The 21,203-nt window shown below is 41.1% G+C and overlaps 1 protein-coding gene across 2 annotated transcripts; it reads right to left on the reverse strand.

Annotated features, from left to right (window-relative positions):
- Positions 1 to 74: 74 nt before the first annotated feature.
- LOC110949644 (CD9 antigen-like) lies at positions 75 to 13,921 on the reverse strand. 2 transcript variants are annotated; one of them, XM_022191798.2, is made up of 8 exons: positions 13,670 to 13,921; positions 7,985 to 8,087; positions 3,334 to 3,431; positions 3,158 to 3,232; positions 2,968 to 3,051; positions 2,817 to 2,870; positions 2,587 to 2,670; positions 75 to 2,501 (listed from the first exon to the last, which is right to left on the reverse strand). In XM_022191798.2, exons 1-8 carry the CDS (start codon positions 13,736 to 13,738, stop codon positions 2,436 to 2,438), a joined length of 633 nt encoding a protein of 210 aa, XP_022047490.1. In that variant the 5' UTR covers positions 13,739 to 13,921; the 3' UTR covers positions 75 to 2,435. The 2 variants fall into 2 exon arrangements, with proteins under 2 accessions (XP_022047490.1, XP_022047492.1); XM_022191800.2 differs by lacking the exon at positions 13,670 to 13,921 and adding an exon at positions 12,683 to 13,103.
- Between the last annotated feature and the right edge of the window lie 7,282 nt (positions 13,922 to 21,203).

Genomic DNA, 21,203 nt, shown 5'->3' on the forward strand with positions numbered 1-21,203 from the left:
CAAATAACTACAATCTGGCTATATTAGAATGGGTAAATCTCTCAGATGGAAGAAGACACGGGGGAAGTCTGTAAAACCTTAAACCTTTTATTTGAACTTCAAACACCCATATTCCTGAGAAGCCTGGAATGGTATGAAAATAAATTAACACACAATCATCTATGAAAGGCTCGACTGTGCTTTTTTTAGGTTCCGGAGTGTGTTACTTCCCCAGATTTGCTTGAACAAACGTAACTGAGGTGCACAGCAACAGCTTCGAGGATTGAGTAGGAGTAAACTGTTGAAACTCCGCCGAGCCTCTGAAGTGACAGTCTAGCGACTCTTCAGTGTTGCTTCAGTCCCCAGAGTAAACACTGCCTACTGGCATCCCAAAGTGGTAAAGTAAGCTTTTGTTGTCTCCTCACTTGTGTCACATTACAGTGAAATGAAAAAAACAAACAAAAAAACAAAACAAAAAAGCAATATTGACCAGTGCTTTCATCCAATATAGCATGATCATTTGAACTTCAACTTCATTGCTCAGTGTCCTAAGAATAGATTTTCTTTGCACCAAAAAGGCTTTTGAAATAGCAGGCTAAGTGTTGCCACTTCAGCTCTCTTGGCTGAGAAGACACAGTGGAGCGACACGCCGGAACAACAGCGGTGAGTCGAGCTAATATGTGCTACTCATGGAATGCCTGTGACAGTTGAATGCAGTCCAACTCTACGAACATATGTAGACTTTTGCTACATGTACTTACTACACTCAGACAGCCTGCAGCCCACCGGATAGCTGGTTATCAAAGAAAGGCACATTAAGAAGCTTTTTTAGCCAAGTGGATTTGCTTTGACCACATTTGCAAACACTGTCAAGACTACAACACTGTACAAACTACTGCAAGAATCCGTCTACACACAGCATGTTAAATAGGAGCTAACACATCAGCCACAAATAATGTACAACTATGAAAAAAATCCACACATATTTACAAAATGGAGTCCTGACACTTGGAACAGACAATACAGAATTTACAGCGGCCTGATTTGACATGGATGAATGAAGAGATTCGAGGTCTATGGAGGTTACTGAAGTTAAGAGGGACTATTTTCTTGCTTTTTGTTGTGGGAGGTGTACTTTTAAGGCACGGGGGGTGGGGGGGGTGGGGGGGTGGAAATGGGAACGGATCAAAGGCCTGGCATGGATATCCAAAGTTCACCGCCTATACTCAATTGACCGGCCATGTTTAGCCTGTAAACACGACCACATGATCTGAGCCATCTGTACAGTCGACAGAGACTTAGAGTACTCTCTTATTATCAAAGAAATAGAAGGAAGTGGTATTCATGACACTGGGTCACATGGCCTAACAGATGAGGGACTTTCATTTAGAGGCATAAAGGGCTTCTGATTTGTAGTTTTTATAAATGCAAATCATGTATACTTTTACTATTTTCAATCTCAGAGTAGAATCTTTGATTTCTAATTATACTTTTACTACCACTTAAGGTAGCTTTGTTGATTCTCACACAAAAGCTTTGTTTGCAGAACTTGGAAATGTAATCAATAAAGCATGCATGACTTGTGGTAAATGGGCTATAATGAGCAAACCAGAGGTGTAGTTGTTTAAAGAAACACTTTGACATTTTGGGAGAAAATGCTTCTATACCTTTTATCGTGCTCCCATGCCTGTATAATAAATATAGAGCAACAAAATGTTAAACTATTCCTTTACAACAACTGAAGTACAATCTGTGTGGTTCCAGCAGTCCCCAGTGTGTGTGTGTGTGTGTGGCGTATATGTGTTAGTAAAAGCGCTGGGGTTGCATGATGGATGCATCTGAAACACTCACCAGTCATTCCCTCTTTTGACACTCAGCTCTGATTCCACCAATCAGAACTCGCTTCCAGACGCCAGAAAACCTTTTTTAAGGCTGCGGTCTCATGTAACACAACATTGCTGTGTTTGTATGTCCGTGCATGTCTGCGTGTGTGTGTTTTCGTTTTCGGGCGTTCGGACAATCAAACTCAGCTGCTTTGGCCTCAGATTGCTCTCTCAGGTCCGTTTCCCACAGTCAAGGGGTCAGTGTCAAGGCTATGTGAAAAAAAGCATTGACACTACTGTGACAGTATGTAGCCAAATGGCCATGAGGAAAAACGATTTGACAAGCTGTCAGGTAATTAGAAACAGTACAGTTCCCACTGGATATGTGAAAGTCTTAGCAGGATGTTATGAAAGGTAGATCATGCTGCTTAACTTGTGACTAAAGGTAAATAAAGAATGACTCTAGCAAGAAATAATTTGAAGAACAGGCCAGGAGAGAAGGGTCGAGCACCATAGTGAAAAGGAATTTTTTGGAACATGTTCTGTTTCCTGGGTCCCTGCTTGGATGATGGACAGGAGCTGACATCTGAGCTGAAGTGCTGTACAGGGGCAGGAGGAGGTGACGGATCCAGCTTAGATGACCTCCCTGCTGTTGCGAATGGCACAGCAGAGCACCATACTGAAAATCATCCCAATGATCTGTCGAGAAAAAAACAGAAATTAAATCACTCTCAGTCACAACAGAGTGTGCAATTTCTGACTTTTTTCTCTTCTCCTGACTCACCATGACTCCAGCGATGCCAATTCCCACGTAACCAATGATGTAGAGTTTACTGTTGAAGAAGTCTTTGATGCCTGTCTCACAGTCCTGCAGAGCACAGACGAGAGGAGTCAAATGGTGTTTAGTACAAGTGAACTAGGATGTTTTGTCTTGTATTTGTGACTCATTCATTAGACAACAAAGCAACAGAGTTTCATTTCCGCCCCGAGCCTGGAGCTGATGACGGATCTTACTTTATCTGGTTCGGTATCAGAGCATGGGTTTGAGATGGTTCCACAACACTTCAGCTGAAAATGGGAAAGAAAACATTAAAGGACAAAACATGATAAAAGCAATGCTCCTTTAAGCAATGCTATCTTAAATATGTAGATTTATGTTACGTACTACTTTCTGGTAAGACATGATCAATGTGCCGTTGTTGTTCTCATCGTAGGTCTTGACGTAGAATTTCTGGACATCTTCAATTATCTGTAAGGAGGAGAATGACTGTGTGACTGGGTGCCATTTGGACACTCATTGAACCATTCAAAAACATCATATCAACTCCTAAAACGGGTAAAAATCAGAAATGTACTTTGTCCTTGTTTAGGAATCCAAACACTCCTGCAGCCACCTCAGACCCAAAGATGATCAGCAGGCAGGCAAAGAACTGCAAAAATAACATCCAAGATTGATATTAAGTATTTAATTCAGCGTAAAGGTGCACTTCACATCAGTTTTTGCCTACAATTTGCGTGAAGTTGTACTCACTGAACCCAGCAGGCATTGAGATTCTCTAACAGCTCCACAGCAGCCGAAGAAACCTACTAACATCACCAGACTGCCAGCACCAATTAGTATGTACACACCTGGGAAACAGAAAACAAAACAAAACATGAGTTGTTGCTTGCGTGCAGAAATTGGTGACAGCAAACATAAAGGTGCTTAAATACGGTGGCGGTTTTTCACTGAGGCCAAGGGAAGCCTGGCTTCCCCAAAAAATATGCAAGAAAGAAAAAATATAAATAATCTTCACCACTATGTATTTTATGTTTTATATTTTTGTCATTCCTTGTTGTCAAAACACTACATCCGGCATTTCTGCTTTGTGAGGAGCAAAACAGCGCCCCTCTTGTCAAGCTCTCTCTGTGCATTACACTACGTCTCTCATGCCCTCTGCGCTGTCTGTCTGTTCAGAGGCCAGCTTCACCTTGCCTCCCTTAGAGAAAAAAACAGCCCGCATTAGCCAATCAGATTGAAGCAAGGCTCATCGCTTAATGGTCGATGCATTATTAAAAAAAACATAAGGGAGGCCAGATCAAATCGGGCTTCCAACCAATCACAAACTGTGATGAACAATACCCACACTAATGCAGCTGTCCCGCCAGGCGCCAACAAGCCCACACAGCAAGTATAGCCATCAAGCGAGCCAGAGAATGGATGGTGACAGGAACCTTGAGTTTCTTGTAAAAAATGACTTCACAAAACTTCCTTTTGAAGTTCAACTACAAGTCAAAAGGGACGGTAGGCCAACTCCAAAGCTCAGTCTAACTAAGTGTAGAGCTAATGGAAAAGCTCGCTCTTTTTGTGAAGCTAACTATGCCAGAAACGAGTGGCTAACGGGAAGTGCCAAGCTTAACTGGCTTTTCTGCTGGCCATGTCTCCTATTTGACCGGTCTACCGGCTCCCCGAACAAGCCCTGGAGCACTTAACCTCTTTTTTTTCTCCACTGAAATGAATGAGAAGTCGGTAGATTAAAGGTACTGTAACAGTAGGCTGATTTGTTTACATGAAAATAACAGTTAAAACACCGAATCTAATTTGTTGTTCACACTGGCTTCCTCGGTAATTTTGGTCACGGGCCGCCACTGCTTAAATATGATCTTTACTGATATGGAAAACAACCATTAAGAGTCCCATTTAGTTAGATATATTGTACAGATTAATGTAATTAATACATATCAGCCTGTAAAGCCGGTGCTGGTACTTGGCTTCTCTGAGTGACTGCGTTTGTGCTCAGCTTTTCCCACCTCAAACATTTGGCAGTTACTTCACCGAGTCACCAAAAGGCGGCAGCATAGAGCTGGGGATGAAAGTTGAAGCCAAAGCGCTAAAAAAGCCCAAGCAGCAGACTGTTGAACTTTCATGTGATGTGCCGGTTGTTGTGCACCTGTGTTGCTAAGAAACTTATTAATCTGACTTCCAACTCTCCATCCAACACTGGCTTAAGGAGATGCTGCACAAATGGAAGGGCTGTGTCTGTGCAAACCAAATAAACAGGATAGGTTTGAGAGAGGATAGAGGTATTTTCTTGCATGGTGTTGCATCCCAACACAAACATTTGGACCTGGATGTAGCATTTCTTAGTGTAGCTCAGCTTCAGTCCAGAGATGTTATTGTTGTGTAAATGTAGAAATTGTCTGACTTTTTTTTTTGCCTTTTTCTGTTTTTGTTGATGTACCTTTTATATAATGTGCCATAAATAAAATATAACAGCAGCAGTCTAGCAGTAGACCCATTTATCGTGCCTTTTAAAAGTGTCCTTATATGAGATGCCTTATAAACACCCTTGTTAGCAAGAGCCTGATTTAAAGAGAGGCCTAAGTGGGATGCGTCATGTTCTCTTAGTTCCCGTTTATCATCTCATTAGGAAGCACAGGGATGAGCTTAGCAGTTCAGTCCCACCAGTGAGCTCCCACTCAGGTGAGGTCGGTTGCAAGGTAACAGCTCCATCTCCATCTGAGCCCCTGAGTAGTATGGGCTCCGGTGGGAACAAGACGGTTCATTAGGTTTCCTTGGTGTGTCTACATAGAACACAACGATTACGCTGGGAGTGGCATTTTCTTCAGTTGTTAGTTCAGTTTGTGGTGCCAATTTAGCAAAAATGATGAGCTTTTAACTCCTTCCATCTGGCGACAAGTGATGCTTCTGCACTCCCTTGTGCTATAAACCTAACAAAATTGTCTCTACTTGGAAGAAAAACGTTACACTGGTTTCCCCTTTTCCTCTTAATCTGAAGTTAAGGTCTTGTTTTTATCGTACATCATTTCAAAGCACAAAGAAAAGAGCAGCTCTGTGTGGATTTGACGCCATGGGAACGAGGCGTAGCGACTGTTGAGCGCTCTCAGCTGTGCCTGTGGGACTCGCTCTCACTGTCAAAGCCATGTGTTGCGTTGTAACCTCAAAGGACCTGACAGAAGCCGGCCATCCTCGGCTAAATCACATGGATGTCTGAGTCTAGGTCACTGTCACACGGAGAGGAGATGAAATACCTTCACAGAATTAGAAGATTTTGTAAGAAAAGGCACTCTAGTCACAAAACAATATACTTCTTAGCAGTTTATCTGACTTTGGGGATGGAAATATAGTTGCCCACCAGAATAGAAGGATCTGGTCTGAAGATCACACAAACTGATGTGTGAATTAACCGAATTGATCCGTGTAAAGTCACTCCTCTCCTCACTGCAAAAACTAAAAATCTTACCAAGTCTATTTGTCTTATTTTTAGTCTAAACGTCTCATTCCACTCGATTTCAGATTCACTTAAAGGCATTATGGAGGATGTTTTTGTTGTTTAATTTGTCTGATTCACATAAAATGAATATACTGACCTTTAGTGGACTTGTATGTATGGTTTCTAAAAAAAAATAAAAAACTGTGGACATGGCAGGACCTGAAAGACATCAGCCAATCAACGCGCTCGGACCGAGGCATTTGCTTTGCTCCCTTTCCTGTCAATCAAAACTCTTCCGGCTCAGGCCTAGTTACGTAGATTACGTACGCCTTGGACTTACGTCTTTTCTGTATGTGTTGCTTTGGTATAGCTTCGTAGTTAGCTGGCGACTTGTTTTGCTCATCTTTTTTTACATAATGGCAGATAAAGATCCAGGGGGACCCAGCCGTAAAAGAAAGTCATTTTTTGAGGTCAGAGAAAATAAAAGACAACTGGATCGCGAGAATGTAAAAACAAAAGTGATTATTGGCGAGTCATTTGGGCGATGGCGTCAGCTCAAGCAACAAATACACCTAAAGACAGATGCCTTGGTTGCTAAATTCCTTCTGGACAGGTAAAATGTATGATTGATTATACTGCGGCTGTAGGCAACTTCATGAGTCCTACGCAAGTTTCTGGAGGGGGGCGTTTCTTTGTAAATGTTAAGAGGGGGGAGGTTAGAGGGGGGTGAGGGAGAGGTTGTATGTGCGCATGCTCCGTTCAAAGTTGTAGGAAATTAAATCTCCTCTAATGCCTTTAAGAAGTGACATTTCAGCAAGCTGGATGGACTTGTTTTAAGACAATGCATCTTAAATATCTTGTTAAGTCAAAAAATCTCGAAATGATCTTGTTTTGAGTTGTATTTTACAAGAAAACTCAAAATAAGATTAGGAGGTTAGATGAAAGCAAAAATCTATTTTTGGGTGAAAAATGGCTACTTTCTTTAACATGTCTGGCTTACTTTAAGACACCTAAGCTTGACAATCCTGGTAAAATATAGCTTAAAATAAGTTTGCCCAGCTAATTTTAAGTTCTCAATATTCTAAATATCATCTTATTTCATAAAATCTTACCAAGGCATTTTCTATTGGCAGATTTTTTCCACTTATTTCAAGGTAAAGACTCCTTGAAATAATTTTTTTTCCTTGTTTTGAGAGGGGCATTTTTTTCCCCAGTGCTGCCCTTCTTCCACATCCTGCACTGTCATTTCATTCAAACATGTTTTTTTTCACAATGATTGTTCTTTCTTATCTTCTTGCAAAAATGCCCATCATACCCTCCTCTGTTTTCTTCCTTCTATGTGGGTAGACTGACTGGTTGAAATGAGGTATACTAACCTGTGGTTTTTCTCATGTATTCACACCCTAAGTGCAGCTGCAACTTCCTGTTATTTACACTCATCGACAGCATGAAACTTTTAACATTTATTTCTGACATTAATGGTACATGGAAAAGCTTGACAGTAGGCAATTTATCAAGCTAATACAGTCACACGCTTTGCAGAGTCCATATCTGCTGTGACAAAACACAGTTGTGTCATGATGCCTTATATTTTCAATATTGCAAAAATAAGAAGAATTTTCCTGAAACTAAAATTTCTATTTATAATATTGACTTTAATTGCTGACAGAAACAACAGACATTCCCTTGACCCATTTAGAGTAGTTTCCCAGCAACATATATTTAAAACACAAACCCAAAGCAGCTCCTTACAAGAAAAACAACCCAATGCGGCGACAAATATGCAATTTTTCATCTTTTAGCTGACAGCAACCGCACTTGAACAGATTTATTTGACAACACGTGGGGAATTGTTCAACACATGTACTGGATCAACAGCCTTGTGTTGAATGTGATTAAGCGTATTGTTGCGCACAATGTGCCGTCCTTGCTTCCAGAGATTAGCTGAGGTTGTGCTGCAACACTCACCAATAAAGAAGGTATCTGGAGCCTTATCGCCGCTGAGCAGGGAGACGGTTTCTGGGTCAAAACGCAGCCACAGCCCCACGGCCAGAACAAAGGAGCCCATTAACTGAAGAGAGACAGAAAGAGAGAGACATAAAAACCACATGTTGATCACAGAAAAATGAAAAGAGAGAACAAATAAAACAAAAATAAATGACTTTTGTAGACACATGGCGGGTCAGCAACCATGCACTGTTGTGATTCATGTGTTTAACTGTGGACAAACTCCTATAAATACTCAATCCTGCTCTTTTCCATCCCTCTGGTGATGAATATACAGTAATGACCAGATAAACTGGCACTTGGTTGCAGAAATATAGTCAATTTTCCGCCTTGTATTACATAATGAGGCCTATTTCTCATACAGTTTCTGTCCTTGGTCTTGGATCTGACATCATTGTGGTGAATTTGTTTCAGCTTTCATCACAAATGCAATGTTCTTTTCATCTTAAGCTCAACAGTGGACGGGGATGTTATTCACTCCCTCAGTTCTTTAACACTCCCTGAATGTGATTTTCCACTCAGGCCTTCCACCCTTTCCACTTTGTAGGCAACAGAGGTATGATTTCACTAAGAGTTAGATGGCTAAAGTGTTACATCTGGAGTCAAAACAATGGGTCCAGATATTAGTCTGCACTACGGGTCATTCATCTTAGCGCTCCAGACTAATAGATCCCAGTAAATGTGAGTTATATAACTTTAAAACACCGCTGAAAATGACCCGTTTGGCTGTGGGCAGCAACATGGCACCTTGAGCTTAAACAGGCTGTTTGTTTGGAAATGTGGTTCCGTGTTGCTCATATTTTCCTTCATCTCAACCTCCATCACTATACATTGAGTGAAATCATATTCAAGGCTGTTACTACAGAGCAACAGCGAAAACACTTATTCTCTAAAGCAGTCAGAAGACACTGAGGTAAAAGCAGTTTTTCTTTTTTCTTCTTCTTCTTTTTTTCAGAAATCTGAGATGCTTTCAAAGACAGAAGCTGTGGTGGGTGCTTCACTGACGGATCAATACTGAGAGGTTTTTAATGATCACTCAGCTCGGACCCCCTGAGGATAATCCGGTCTAAAAACCTTCAAGTTGAGCTTCAAAACAACACAGTGTCGATGTGTGTGTGTGTGCGTGCAAAGAGGAATAAAATGATTTGTCTAAATGGAGAGTATTTAGGAGTGCTTGTCACATGGCCTCTCTGTGCCCTAGATCAAGAATTTAGGTAGACCGCTGTTTGTTTTTTTTATGCCCTCAAGCTCTTTTAAGTAAGTTTATGTCAAAAAAAACAATCCCTGCTGCCAAATTTATCCAAACGCTTCATCTGAAAATTGCTTTTGAACCTCTTGTTTAAGAAATCTGCTTTGTTTTTTTTTTTCCGGTTCTGCCATTTCTCCTTTTTGTCTTCAGTTACTCATCCTCACTGTCCACACTCCTCTCCTTCCATCCACAGGTTATATTTTACAGCGTTGGTTTGAAGTGAAGCCAGTAGCTCGGTTGTAAAGCATCGGAATGGGACAGGTGTTGGGAAGCCGGCTTCCTCCCAAACGGAGGATTTAGTGTCATGCGTGGTGATGTATGGGACAGCTGAGCTCTCGGTGGGTTTCGGGATTAGCTGATCCAAAGTGATAAAGCAGAGAGAAGCTTGCAGATCTACTGAACTCGACTGGGTTAACGCGAAGAGTCGCTCTGGATCTATTTAACAACGGTATTCGTCCAAACACATGATGGTGCGAGGGTGTAGGTGGAAGTGCGAGGTGAGGCCTGCTGCCCACTGAGTTAGCAGCTATTGTCCATCCTGAGTGCATCGTGCTGTGTGGAGGAGCAGGTGGTTGGTTTGCAGCTGAAAGGAGGTTAGCGCTGAGCCAAACCTCATTACTGTTATGGCTCCATTTAAAAGCCTTTTCAAAACCAGATTTCAAAACGCCGCAGTCAGCGGCTGACATGCTAAATACAATCCTGACACTGGCACTCATGAGGCGGACTATCCCAGTGGTCCCATTAACACCCTCTCTGCTATCATACCCCCCAGCTTTACCACCCACACACACCCTCCCTTCTCACCCCCTGATTTATCCCCACGTATCCCCCTCCTCCTCCTCCATACCCCACCCAACCTCCCTCCCGGTCTCACCCAAAGGACAAAGACCCACTGTCTCCCTGTGACTACATGCTTTAACGCACAATAGGAGGGAAACCGACAGACACAATGAAGGGGAGAATGAAATAGGGAAGGGAGAGAGGTAAAAAGAGAGCAAGTGATTAGAGGAGCCTTTATGTTTTATTTCTCTCTGCCTACAGGAACAGAAACATCTTTTTAACGCCAACCTGCGTCCGATAGAAGAGTCTATATTTCTCTAAAACACACATGGAAGTGAGAATAAGAAGTCCCTCGTGTCCTCTTTCTGTCCCTCTGAAGACAGTCTGTGTGTCTGAATATTCCTAGGCGGGAATGGAAACCTGTGTGTCGACGCTTTATTGAGGTTCTTTTACAGTGTAAGGCCCGACTTTTTAACGGTGCAGTTAAATAGTGTTTTTGTGAGGGGGAATTTCCATGAGAACAGGGGCTGAGCTGACACTGGGCTGTGGTCTTGGTCAGAGAGAGTCTGCGGCGTTATCCGCTCTCTAGGTTAGACAAAAAACATAACAAAAACGGAGCTTTACCGTAAATTAAAGCAAAAATAGTATATGAAAACAAAACAAACTACTTCTTAAAATCCGGCAGTAATTGGGGAGTGATTCAAGCTGGTCCAAAATAGCCTTCTGTCGGGCACATGTTTGGAGAAAACAGACGCGATGGCACATAAAAAATAATGGGCAGCAGGAAAGTGTAAGTAGGAGTGAGATAATTACGGGTGGAGTAAACCCCATTGTACTCAGGCAGGAGTGGCAGAGAGCAGCGGCACACATCGACCTCCACTATGAAACGTGTCTGCAGGGCTGAATGCAGGAAAGGAGACTGAGAATTAGCACTGATTTTTTTAATACAGTGAATGCTACGACTCTGAATTTTAAACTTATGCAGAGTTCCTGGACAAAATCTTAAAAATCTGATGCAAATCATGTGCATGAGCACCACTTTCTGGTATAACAGTGAATAGAAATATGCCAAATTGAACAAGTTAATAGCATCACAAGGTTTTAATGCCATGTCCTTAAACCATTTAACCAAGTCTTATTTCTAAATGATTGCAAATAGTCCAGTTTCAGCATTGATAGTACTGTCAATTGCCAATGACATGGACTGCAGGTTTTAATGCTTACTAAAAGGAGGATCTTTTACCTTAGCAGCTCTGATGTTATTGTGACATTGTGGCTGGTTCCTGTTCTGAAACGTCAGTAGTTGTAACAGTTAAGGATGAGTTGATAGTCCCCTGAGGTACTTTTGCTTCTGCTTTTAAAGTGTCACATAAATGCCTGGAGTTACAGGAAATTGGGACATTACTAGCTCTGTTTGTAAATGCACATCTGAACTTTCTGGCACCTGTGGCACTCACTAGTTTTGAATGATGCTACTTGCAATTTAGTCATATGGTGCTTTATTTACAATGGCGCTCTTTACAATCATTAAATGAACTGGGTTGCACTCAAACTTAACTTGAACTAAGAAATTTAATCTTTTGTCAGTTATATTACAATATTCATTTAATATATTTTACACAGTACAGAGCAAGACAGAGGATCCTGAAACTAATATGAACAATGCCTTAAAAATAATCCTAACCTTAGATGTGTGTGTGTGTGTTTTGTTTGTACACGGACAAAGACAATTGTTTTCTGTTGGACTATTAAATAAATATTTTTTCATTAACTAACCAAATTAACGATTAAGCAAATGCTTTCCCAAACCATGACATTGTTTTTGATGAAGAGGAAGAACACTGAGGGAAAATCCATGGGAAAGTACACTTTCAGAGCATACCACTGTGAAGCAATGTTTGCCCTGCACTGTTTACCTCGCAGGCTTAATTTTTGACTAAATAGGGCAACGGATAACAAACACAGGCCAGACAAGCTGTCAAGATATTGTTGTCATGTTGGATTTGCAGCAGAAATACAGCAACACCAACAACACCATGAGGCCTAAAGTCAGAGAGGTGTCAATCTTCATCCATCACATAAAAAATAATGAATAAAATATCTGTGTTTGTCTGTAGAGTGCATTCACAGTTGTCATCAGACTCTGATCTACTGTCAACCAGGCCTCACGGGGGGATTTGATAGGCATCATATCTGCCCTTCCTCCACCCGCTTTCATCACTCACATACTTCTCTTCATCTCCCACTCCACAATCAGCAGAGAAGAGCTGCAGCCCAGAGGGGGGTTAGGGATGCTGTGATTACAAACGGTGGGTTATCACTGTTAAACTGAGGGCAGAACTCCTGTGCGGATGGAAACTGAAGAGAAGATTTTCATTTGTAGTCTTGAGGCAGCATACAGCCACAGAATACTCAATATCCTCATACTGATCTGTTTTCTGTCATTATCTGGGTCACATTCAAGCCAACTGTCCCTGTTTCATCATGTGGCCGCGCATACACGCACATGAATATCCCTCTCAATCTCCCAGTGACCCTTTTCCCCAACCATCACATTCATGGTCTTCCACACTCTGCACTAAGATTACCCTCTCCTCTTTCTCCCTCTCTGCTATCTCCCTCATCATTACCTGTGCTCCGTTGCGTGTCCACACTTATGGGAACCCAGTGGTGGGAGTGAAGTATTTAGGGCTCCGACAGGCTCTGCTGCTTAGCCAGGCAGGAGCAGCAGACTGAAATTATGCTATTGTCCTGCTGTCACAATGGATCCATTCACAGTGTACTCGGCGCCTGATCCACTCCACAGATGCTTGCTGGAAAATCTCTCGCTCTCACACAAACACAACTTCTCCGTGAGCGTGGCACAAATAAAGCAAAGTGCAGCCAAATATGATATCTATAAGGAGGATCTTCTAGACTTGAGGTTTTTGAGTGTAACTGTAGACTATGAATGGACTTTAACAGGAATGTCAGGGTATATAAAGACAGAAAGCATGTGTGCAAAGACACACTCCCCCACAAACACACACCTTTCACATCCACCTGACTGTTTGTCTTGAGTAAAGTGACTCTCCAGGGCCTGGTCCTCAGCGCCCAAGTGCTGCCTTTAAAAAAATACAAGAGGAAGCAGAGGGAGGAAACTTTTGGCCATAACGTCACTTTATCAATCAGCTTTGCAGTGTTTTTTTTTTTTTTTTAATGAAGCCAAGCACTTAAGTTTGTTTTCCACGCTGTGTCCCAGTCGTTCTCTGTCTCTCTGTCTTTTCATTCAGTCTTCCTTTCAAAAACACGCTTCCCCGGGAAAAAGGGGGCGGGTTTTTCCTCTGTGGAAAATCTGATTTGAGCCCGGTGAGCCAAAAGTGAAAAACCTCGAGCTGTCACCCTTTCCGCGCCACGGAGAGTAGCCTGAAACCATGCCCGGACAACTACTAAAAAAGCACACAAGGAAGGATAAATCCTTAAAATGTACACCACCTAAGCATCGCCCATCAAATCCCACGTGGGTGTGAAAGTCAGCTGAGCGGGGAGACTATTCTGCTCTGCTGCACTTGCTGCTTCGCTGTTTATTTACGCACAACTCTCATCATTACGCAGCGTAACGCCGAAGGTGCACTTACCCAGAAGATGAAGTTGAACACGAATAAAAGGTACTTCACGCATTTCATTCCTCCTTCCACCTTCCCCATGTCGGCTGGATGTCACTGCTTTTGTATTTACCTTCAGCAAAAGAAGGGGGGAAAGACGCTCAGACAAGTCGTTCTGGCTGCGCGCAAAGTGACAATAACGGTTCACCCGGCTACGGCACTTGTGCATCAAGAAGCGATGACACGATAACCTCCCCCCTCTCTCTCCCCCCAACCCTCGCTCTCTCTCTCTCTGTCTCTCTCTCTCTCTCTCTCACACACACACACACGCATGCACGCACAGTCGCACAACACACTGCAGGATCCGCTTAGACTCTTTCCAGACCGCCCCTTTCAATAATGCAGAGGGTGACTGAAGGGGGGGTCGAGACTAGTCGATGGGGACTTGCTGTTGTTGTGGAAGTGTTGTTTTCCTGTTACTTGCCCATAAGTTAACGTATGCATGTTATTCTTGCTCATAGTTTACACTTATGTTTAGGTTTGTATCCTCGTGCTACATAATTGTAAAGATTCCCTCCATGCACGTTGGAAAATACTCTGTGACTGATCTAGTTTTCCATAAAAGAGGTCAGAAATTAGAATTAGAAATCTCCTGCAGCACTGTAAATATATGTGCAGTGCAGGATTGTCTTTTGACTATTTGGGATGCAGCAAATCATGCTCACAGAGTAGCACATGGGTTATTTTGTATAGTGAAAAGCACAGTCCAAAAGAAGTCGCATCCAAATGAATAACAAAATCTAACCTTGGACGCCCAAAATAAAGCACAATACAAAATATGCTGTAAAGATACAAATCAGCAGCACAATATAAAACAGTATATAGTGGGCTATGTTTATCCTGTGATTCTAAAATATTAGGATTACATACATGGAGTATGGGAGCCAATGGGGTAAACAAAGAGGAAGTCGGGCTTCTGTGCAGACGTTAGATAATTAAAAAGATCTGTTTTGTTTTGTAATCACATTATTAGATAACAGGATTTACTCAACTTCCGTTCACGATAAAACGTGCTGGTGTTGGGGGTGTTTCCTAATTGCAGTAGGCCCAAACCCTTCCTGTTCATTCAAACCAGATGCCCTTGGAACATTATATAGGCTTCTTATGGAAAAAAATAAAAATGAATGTAAACGAAATGGCTTAAACGGTAAGTGTATGGAAGGATGGAATAGGAGCTGATGGGAGTTTTAAAATGTTTTAGGTCGTCTGATTTTATCTTCCACTTTCTTCAATATTCAATTTTAATCATGAAGATGAGATGAAAATCTGTTTGGACAGTTAAACGGTCTGGGAGCAGTAAGGCTATTTTCATCTTCATGAAGAAAATGTTTTATTTATGGTAAAGTCACAGTATAAATCATTGAGTTAGCTATCCTTTTTGAGTGTTATTTCTTTATGTTACTGGGTTAAAAGAACCCCTTGTCCTCTGTTGGCTTTCTACTCTGTGTTATATCGACTGGAACTGAATCAATTTTGACCCACTTCTTGTAACTCAGTGCGTTTTCCAGCCAAGAGCAAAGTACGACAGGCAAAGCACAAAGATTATACAAACTGTATCTACTGTTATTGAAGTGCAAGGAGTAGTAGTCTGTCTTCAGATGGCTGGGAGCATGTCGCTAAGGAGCAGCACCATGTTCGACATAAATATTTTCCACACCACCATGGAGAGCAGAGGCGACGTCCATTCATCACCGGCAATCAGCTGCTCATATCCTTATAGAGGAACAAAGTGGTCGCCCAGGAATGTAAAGTAGAGAGGGAGGGAGAGCAGAGTGGGAACAAATGGTTAGATTATCTATTAATGTAACTGATCTCCAACTTGTTGCTCCTCTCAGCCATTCACATCTGTGTCCGTCTCAAAAATGAATCCTTTAAACCTCCAAGTCTGTGCACTGAGACTCATTTTTGGAGTTGTGAGGGACAGACAGAAAACAAAACAAGTTTGGTTTGGATGCTAACCAGAGCAGCACCAAAAGAGGACAGGCCGATAAGACCACTGAGTCCCAGCTTACTGGTGGTTGTTGGCTGTTGGGGGCTCAGCTGCTGCAGTGGCTCCAAACACGTGAGCAATGCCGGCCATGACCTGCTTCAAAATAGATAACAAATGACTGGATCATTTTTAGCTCAACATGGTCCGAAATGGGTCCATCAGGAGCATGACGTAGTCTTCAGTAGCTCTGGTTTTTATGTGTTCATGCAATCTGATGTTATGTTTGACTATCGTGCACACTGCTAGAAAAATCTGCAAAAAGAAATGTGAAAAGGGTCCCATCAAGAAGATGTTAAAATTTAGAATTCTGAACATTAAAAAAAACATTAAAATGTTGAAAATAACAGTAAATATATGTAAAAGAATATATTTTTAGCTGATTTAAATAGAGTAAATACAGTGCAATTGTTCAACCGCACAGTGTAACTGAATTTTTTACCAGTAAGAAAATAGATTTTTGATGTGCATTTTATCTCCAGTTTTGGCTTTTTTTCCCCCATTGTTTTGAGAATTTTACTAATATATTTTCTGTAGGGGAAATCTATAAAATCTCACTTTAAAAAATGTGAAAAAGGTTGCATAGAAAAACATTAAAATGTAGAATTCTGAAACATTAAACACAATAAAAACTGTGAAAATAACAGTAAGTAAATGTAAAATAAAGATCTATTTTTAGCTGATTTAAATATAGTAAATATAGTTTATTTGCATTGTAACGGAACTACTATCTGTAAAAATATAGATTTTAAATGAGCATTTTTTGCACTTTTGGCCTGTTTTTTGTTTGTTTTTTTCTGTTTTTTTTCTACAGTGAATTTGTAAATTAATCAATGTTTTTTTCTTTTATTTAAGGATTTAACTTCATCAAATAGACACAATCAGTAAAATACCACTTTAAAATTGTTTAACTACGTTAACATCCGTATTTTTTTCTTGCAAATAACAAATATCTGTAAAATAATTATATATTTTGCAAATTTAAATGCAGTATTTCTTAATAAATTTACAGTAAAAAAAGAATTTTATTTAAAGTATTTATTTATTTGCAATTTTGGCATGAATTTTTTATTGTTAACATATATTATCATAAATTAATATGTATGTTCTTATTTATTGTGTGTAGCTTAACAAAATGGGTAAATTTAGTCAAAGTAAATTATTCAAAAATATCCCAGTCAAAAACTTTTTAATTAAAAAAAGTAATTTAATTCTTTTTTTTACAGTGTGTAGATGCTCTTGAAAGATTATCATCACTCTTTATTGTATGTATATTTAGACTTTGAATTAGGAACATGGTGTTTATCTTAGTTGGTGTGAATGGGCAGGATCATAGCAGTTCTTATCAGGGCCAGAGTGGGACTCATTTTCAGCCCTGGACTTTCATGCCTCAGACCGGCCCACTTTAGATCATGACCTATTACTATTAAAGTCATGTAATTCTAGCCTTGTCTTGTAATTCATCGTGTTTTTCTAAAATATTTCCAATTCAGTGCAAGTAAGGGTTGCTTCACAGTGAGGATTTATTCCAACTTGAGTGCACATCTCCTACAGTATTCTTTACAACAATATAAGAATCTATATTCTGTTCAAATGAGTGATCCAGACTTTCTATCTGTGGCAGCATAGCACCATCTACTGGTCATTCATGTTCAGGTAAAATCACTGGAGTGGTGAGAGCTTCATATATTTACTGGCAGATGCACAATGCAAATGCAAAGCTTTTACAAATGCTCCCTGAACAGTCAGTGCTTAATTGAAAAGCTTTTAAATAGCATCTGTGCAGTGAAGGAAATGCTATTCATTTGCTGCAGTCACTCATGTTTGCCTACACGACCTCAAAATAATCCAGAAAGGTGTTAAAGACAAGCAAGTTTGTGAGAGAAAAGAGCCACCTTTTGCTTCTTTTCAGAACACCGTGAATTCAGCTTCATCTTTCTGTCTTTGCATGCAGGTTGCTGCCTTGAATAACCTCACGGCTGCAGCGGCAGAATCAAGAGAAAACGGGTCACGGCGGACAAACTCGACCGCCTGTTTTGCAGCTCCTGCCAAAGTGAGAGGTTATCTGAGGTCACCGTCTCCAAAACCTTTGATCAGACGGCATTGCTGTGATGAGGTTTCCTGGCAACACATCCACAGATGAATAGCACTGTGCATAATCTGTGAAGCAGCAGCATTAGTGAAGGTGAGAGCACAGCCAGGCACCTGGCGAGAGCAATGATGTGAGGAGAGGTGAACAATTCAACTTTCAGCAGGAGGAAAGAGAGCGAGAGAGAGAGGAACACTCCAACATCTATTAAATATATTTTTGTACTTGACCACAAGAGGGTAGCTATTCTCACCAAAGGGCATATTTAGTGTGAATTAAGAGAAGTGATGTTTTGGAAAGAAATTCTCCTCATATGGATGCTTGTGTCTGGTATCTTTCTGCTCGTAAATCCAGAGATGATCTGCGGCATACAGGGCTGAATGACAAAGCAAAGCAGGCTGCTGCTGTGAGAATTTGAGAAAATTTGCTTTGACATATGTCACACCAGATCATTTCAAATAAAAAAAAAGCTTTAAGGTAGGCTGTGCTCTGTTATCTGTGTTATCTACCTGTCTTGCAGAGGAGCTGTGCGCTAAAAGCATCTAAATGAATAAATTTGAGTTTAGACCCTAAAACCAGTTGTTGCCCCTGTGCCCACTATAGGGGTAAACACCAACGCAAGGCTCTTAAATGTGATATTGTGTGAGAAATGTCCATTTCTTTTGGTTTCCCTGGATACAGCCCTGATTTTTCCCATTCCATTGAAAAATTATAGAAATACCATGAAAAAGTGAGCAGACAAGCATAGCAACAACACAGCAGACCTGTTCTTTGCCCAAGTGAATATATATATGGAAAAAATTATTGTTTTCTTCAATTTCTTGTTCATTTTAATGCCCGGTGCCACAAAGGTATACTACCTGAAGAATCAATGAACACGACAAAAAATGCAGCTGATTGCATAATACTTTATGTCCTATTTGACATGCTTGAGCTTAATTGTATTCCCAGGGTGTATAAGAGGACATTTCATGTCATAAGCAGCGCTGTGCATGCAAAGGCATAGAGTGGTTTCTTGCTTACATCCAAGCTGTAGTTCAACTCAGAAGTTGTCAGCTCTCACAGAATGCCTAAAAGAAAAGAATTATGTGAAGCCACAAAAGCAGCCATCTTGGCACTGCTGGAAATTGGGATGAGTGAGAGACAGATAGCGAAAAAAACTGAAGATCTTCAAGAAAACACCAAGAAAAACAAGCCCAACTCGGTACTATCAAATTGCTAGCTGGTCGCGACAGGAAGCGTCTTTCTACCCCATGAGATGACCGTGCACTCATCCGTTCCTGTGTCAGAAATCGTCATCAGACCTCCAGGGACCTTAAAAATGAGTGGACATTGGAGAAATGTGACTTGTTTGGCAAGGACCGTTCGAAACCGACTTCTTGAAGCTGGTCTGAAGTTACACAGGGCACGGAAGAAGCCAACAAAAGGCAGAGGAAAGCCCGGTTACTCTTTGCTGGGGATCACAAGGATTGGATCTCTTCAGCGATGAATCCAGTTTTCAGTTGATGCGCACTCCAGCCAACTTACTGGTTAGGAGGAAGCCTGTAGAAGCCTACAAACCAGACTGTCAATGCAAAAATATTAATCTAAAACGTCTTTATCCTCCCTTGCATGTGCAGCATGTTTAGGAGCGACCCACAGATTTTCAGCGATGTTGAAGATAGAGGACTGGGAAAGAGATTCCAAAAGCTTCAGCTTCACGGTGAATTTTGAGGTATGCTTCAGGTCATTGTTCTTCTGCAGATGCTGTTGTATCACTTGCTCAACAGACTGCTTGGCCCAGAATTAGTTGATATTCTCTGTGCAATATTTGATATGCCACTGCTTGCTACAGAATATTTCCACCCCATATTTAACACTAAAATACAGCATTTTTTTTTCCTTTCTTCAAACATCTGTTCATAGCACTTGTCTCCAAAACAACTCTTGACGCTTATCCAGATTGTGCTTTGTGTTGACTTGTGTGATGAGGTCACAGATAAGGTTTACTTCTGAGAACCTTTCCTTGTAAACCCCGCTGTAAATGCTGCTCCAGTCTTGCATCAGCCAAAAAAAACATCTTGCAGCTCCTTTGCGGTCATGGGGGAGTTTTGCTTTGCCTTCCTGTGCAGCAGACATCAAGATTTATCTGAAAGTTTTTGCAGTCTTCCAGATGCTGGGACTCTTGCGGTGCCCATTGAATGGCATTTCACGATGGAAGTTGTGGAAGATATAACTCTGGAGCTTCACCCAGCACTGTAGGCATCAGTTAGCTTCATTTCCAGATCAAGTCAGTTGCTTAGAAGAACACACATGTTGAGTGTTACAATGAAGTTCAGTTCCAGTTGATCACACTTTGGAAATGTACTCAGCTGATGATGACAAATCCTAATAGTCAATTAACCAATGACTGAATGATAATAACTTATGTGGTTTTATGTTTGAAGTGCATTTGCATTTGAAGCTTCTTCTGCTTTTTTCTTCAGAGATCACCAAAATATGTTTGTGCCCAAGCTTTCTATGATGGGGAGCACTGAAGCCACTCTGATATGGCGTCAACTAAGATACAGTACGCTGTTTTTATTTTCTTTAGATTTTCATCTCCCCATATGCACGATCCCTATCCTTTCCAAACACAGACTCACGCAGTCTCTGCTGTGTTTACTCCGATTTTCCAAGGGGACAAGAATCCTCCACAACTGCCGGGAACATCGCAGCCAATCTGTCTTCCTCTTTGTGTATAAAATGCAGAGCCCGTACGGCGTTACTGACATTCCATTGCCCTGGGAAAAGCCGGGATCGGTTTATGTATGTGCAAATATACAAGGGACAACCGGTCTTTCTGTGCAGAGTTAACCCTGATGTCAAACCTGCTCTGCTCTTGGCTGCTGTCCACTGTTGTGGAGCAGTGCTGAGTAAGACATGTGTCTTCTGAAATTTAGGATAAGCAAGTCTAAGCATGGTCATGTCGGTTTTAGCTCTCAGAATTACTTGCACTTGAGTCGTTAGTTTTGGGTTTTTCATAGCAAAGTTGCTTGTGACCTGTTTTTATGAAGCAATGTACACTTGCAACTCCTGCTGCATAGTGAACACTTTAAAGGTAACCGGCATTTTACAAGGGCAAAAAAAGCGCAAAGATTAAAGTCATAAATAAAAAAAAAACTGCACCAACTTTTTATTTCTCCCTTTTCACTGAAACTTAGATTCATCCTCTTGCGTAAATCCTGCATTAACTGATTTTTTTTTAGGAAACTCAGGAACAGCAAACACAACAATCAGTTCATAAAATTGATAAGAAGAACATGTTGGGTGTTTTGGTTTCCAAAACTAAAGGAAACATGTGTTTTTATGATACCAGAAGCTCCAATACCTTCGCCAGCCCATCACTAAACAATAACCTTACCTCTGGTCGTTGTTTAGTGATGGGTAGGTATGGGTGTGGCTTGTTTTTT

Source organism: Acanthochromis polyacanthus, chromosome 6, assembly GCF_021347895.1.
Source record: "Acanthochromis polyacanthus isolate Apoly-LR-REF ecotype Palm Island chromosome 6, KAUST_Apoly_ChrSc, whole genome shotgun sequence".
Lineage (NCBI taxonomy): Eukaryota > Metazoa > Chordata > Actinopteri > Pomacentridae > Acanthochromis > Acanthochromis polyacanthus.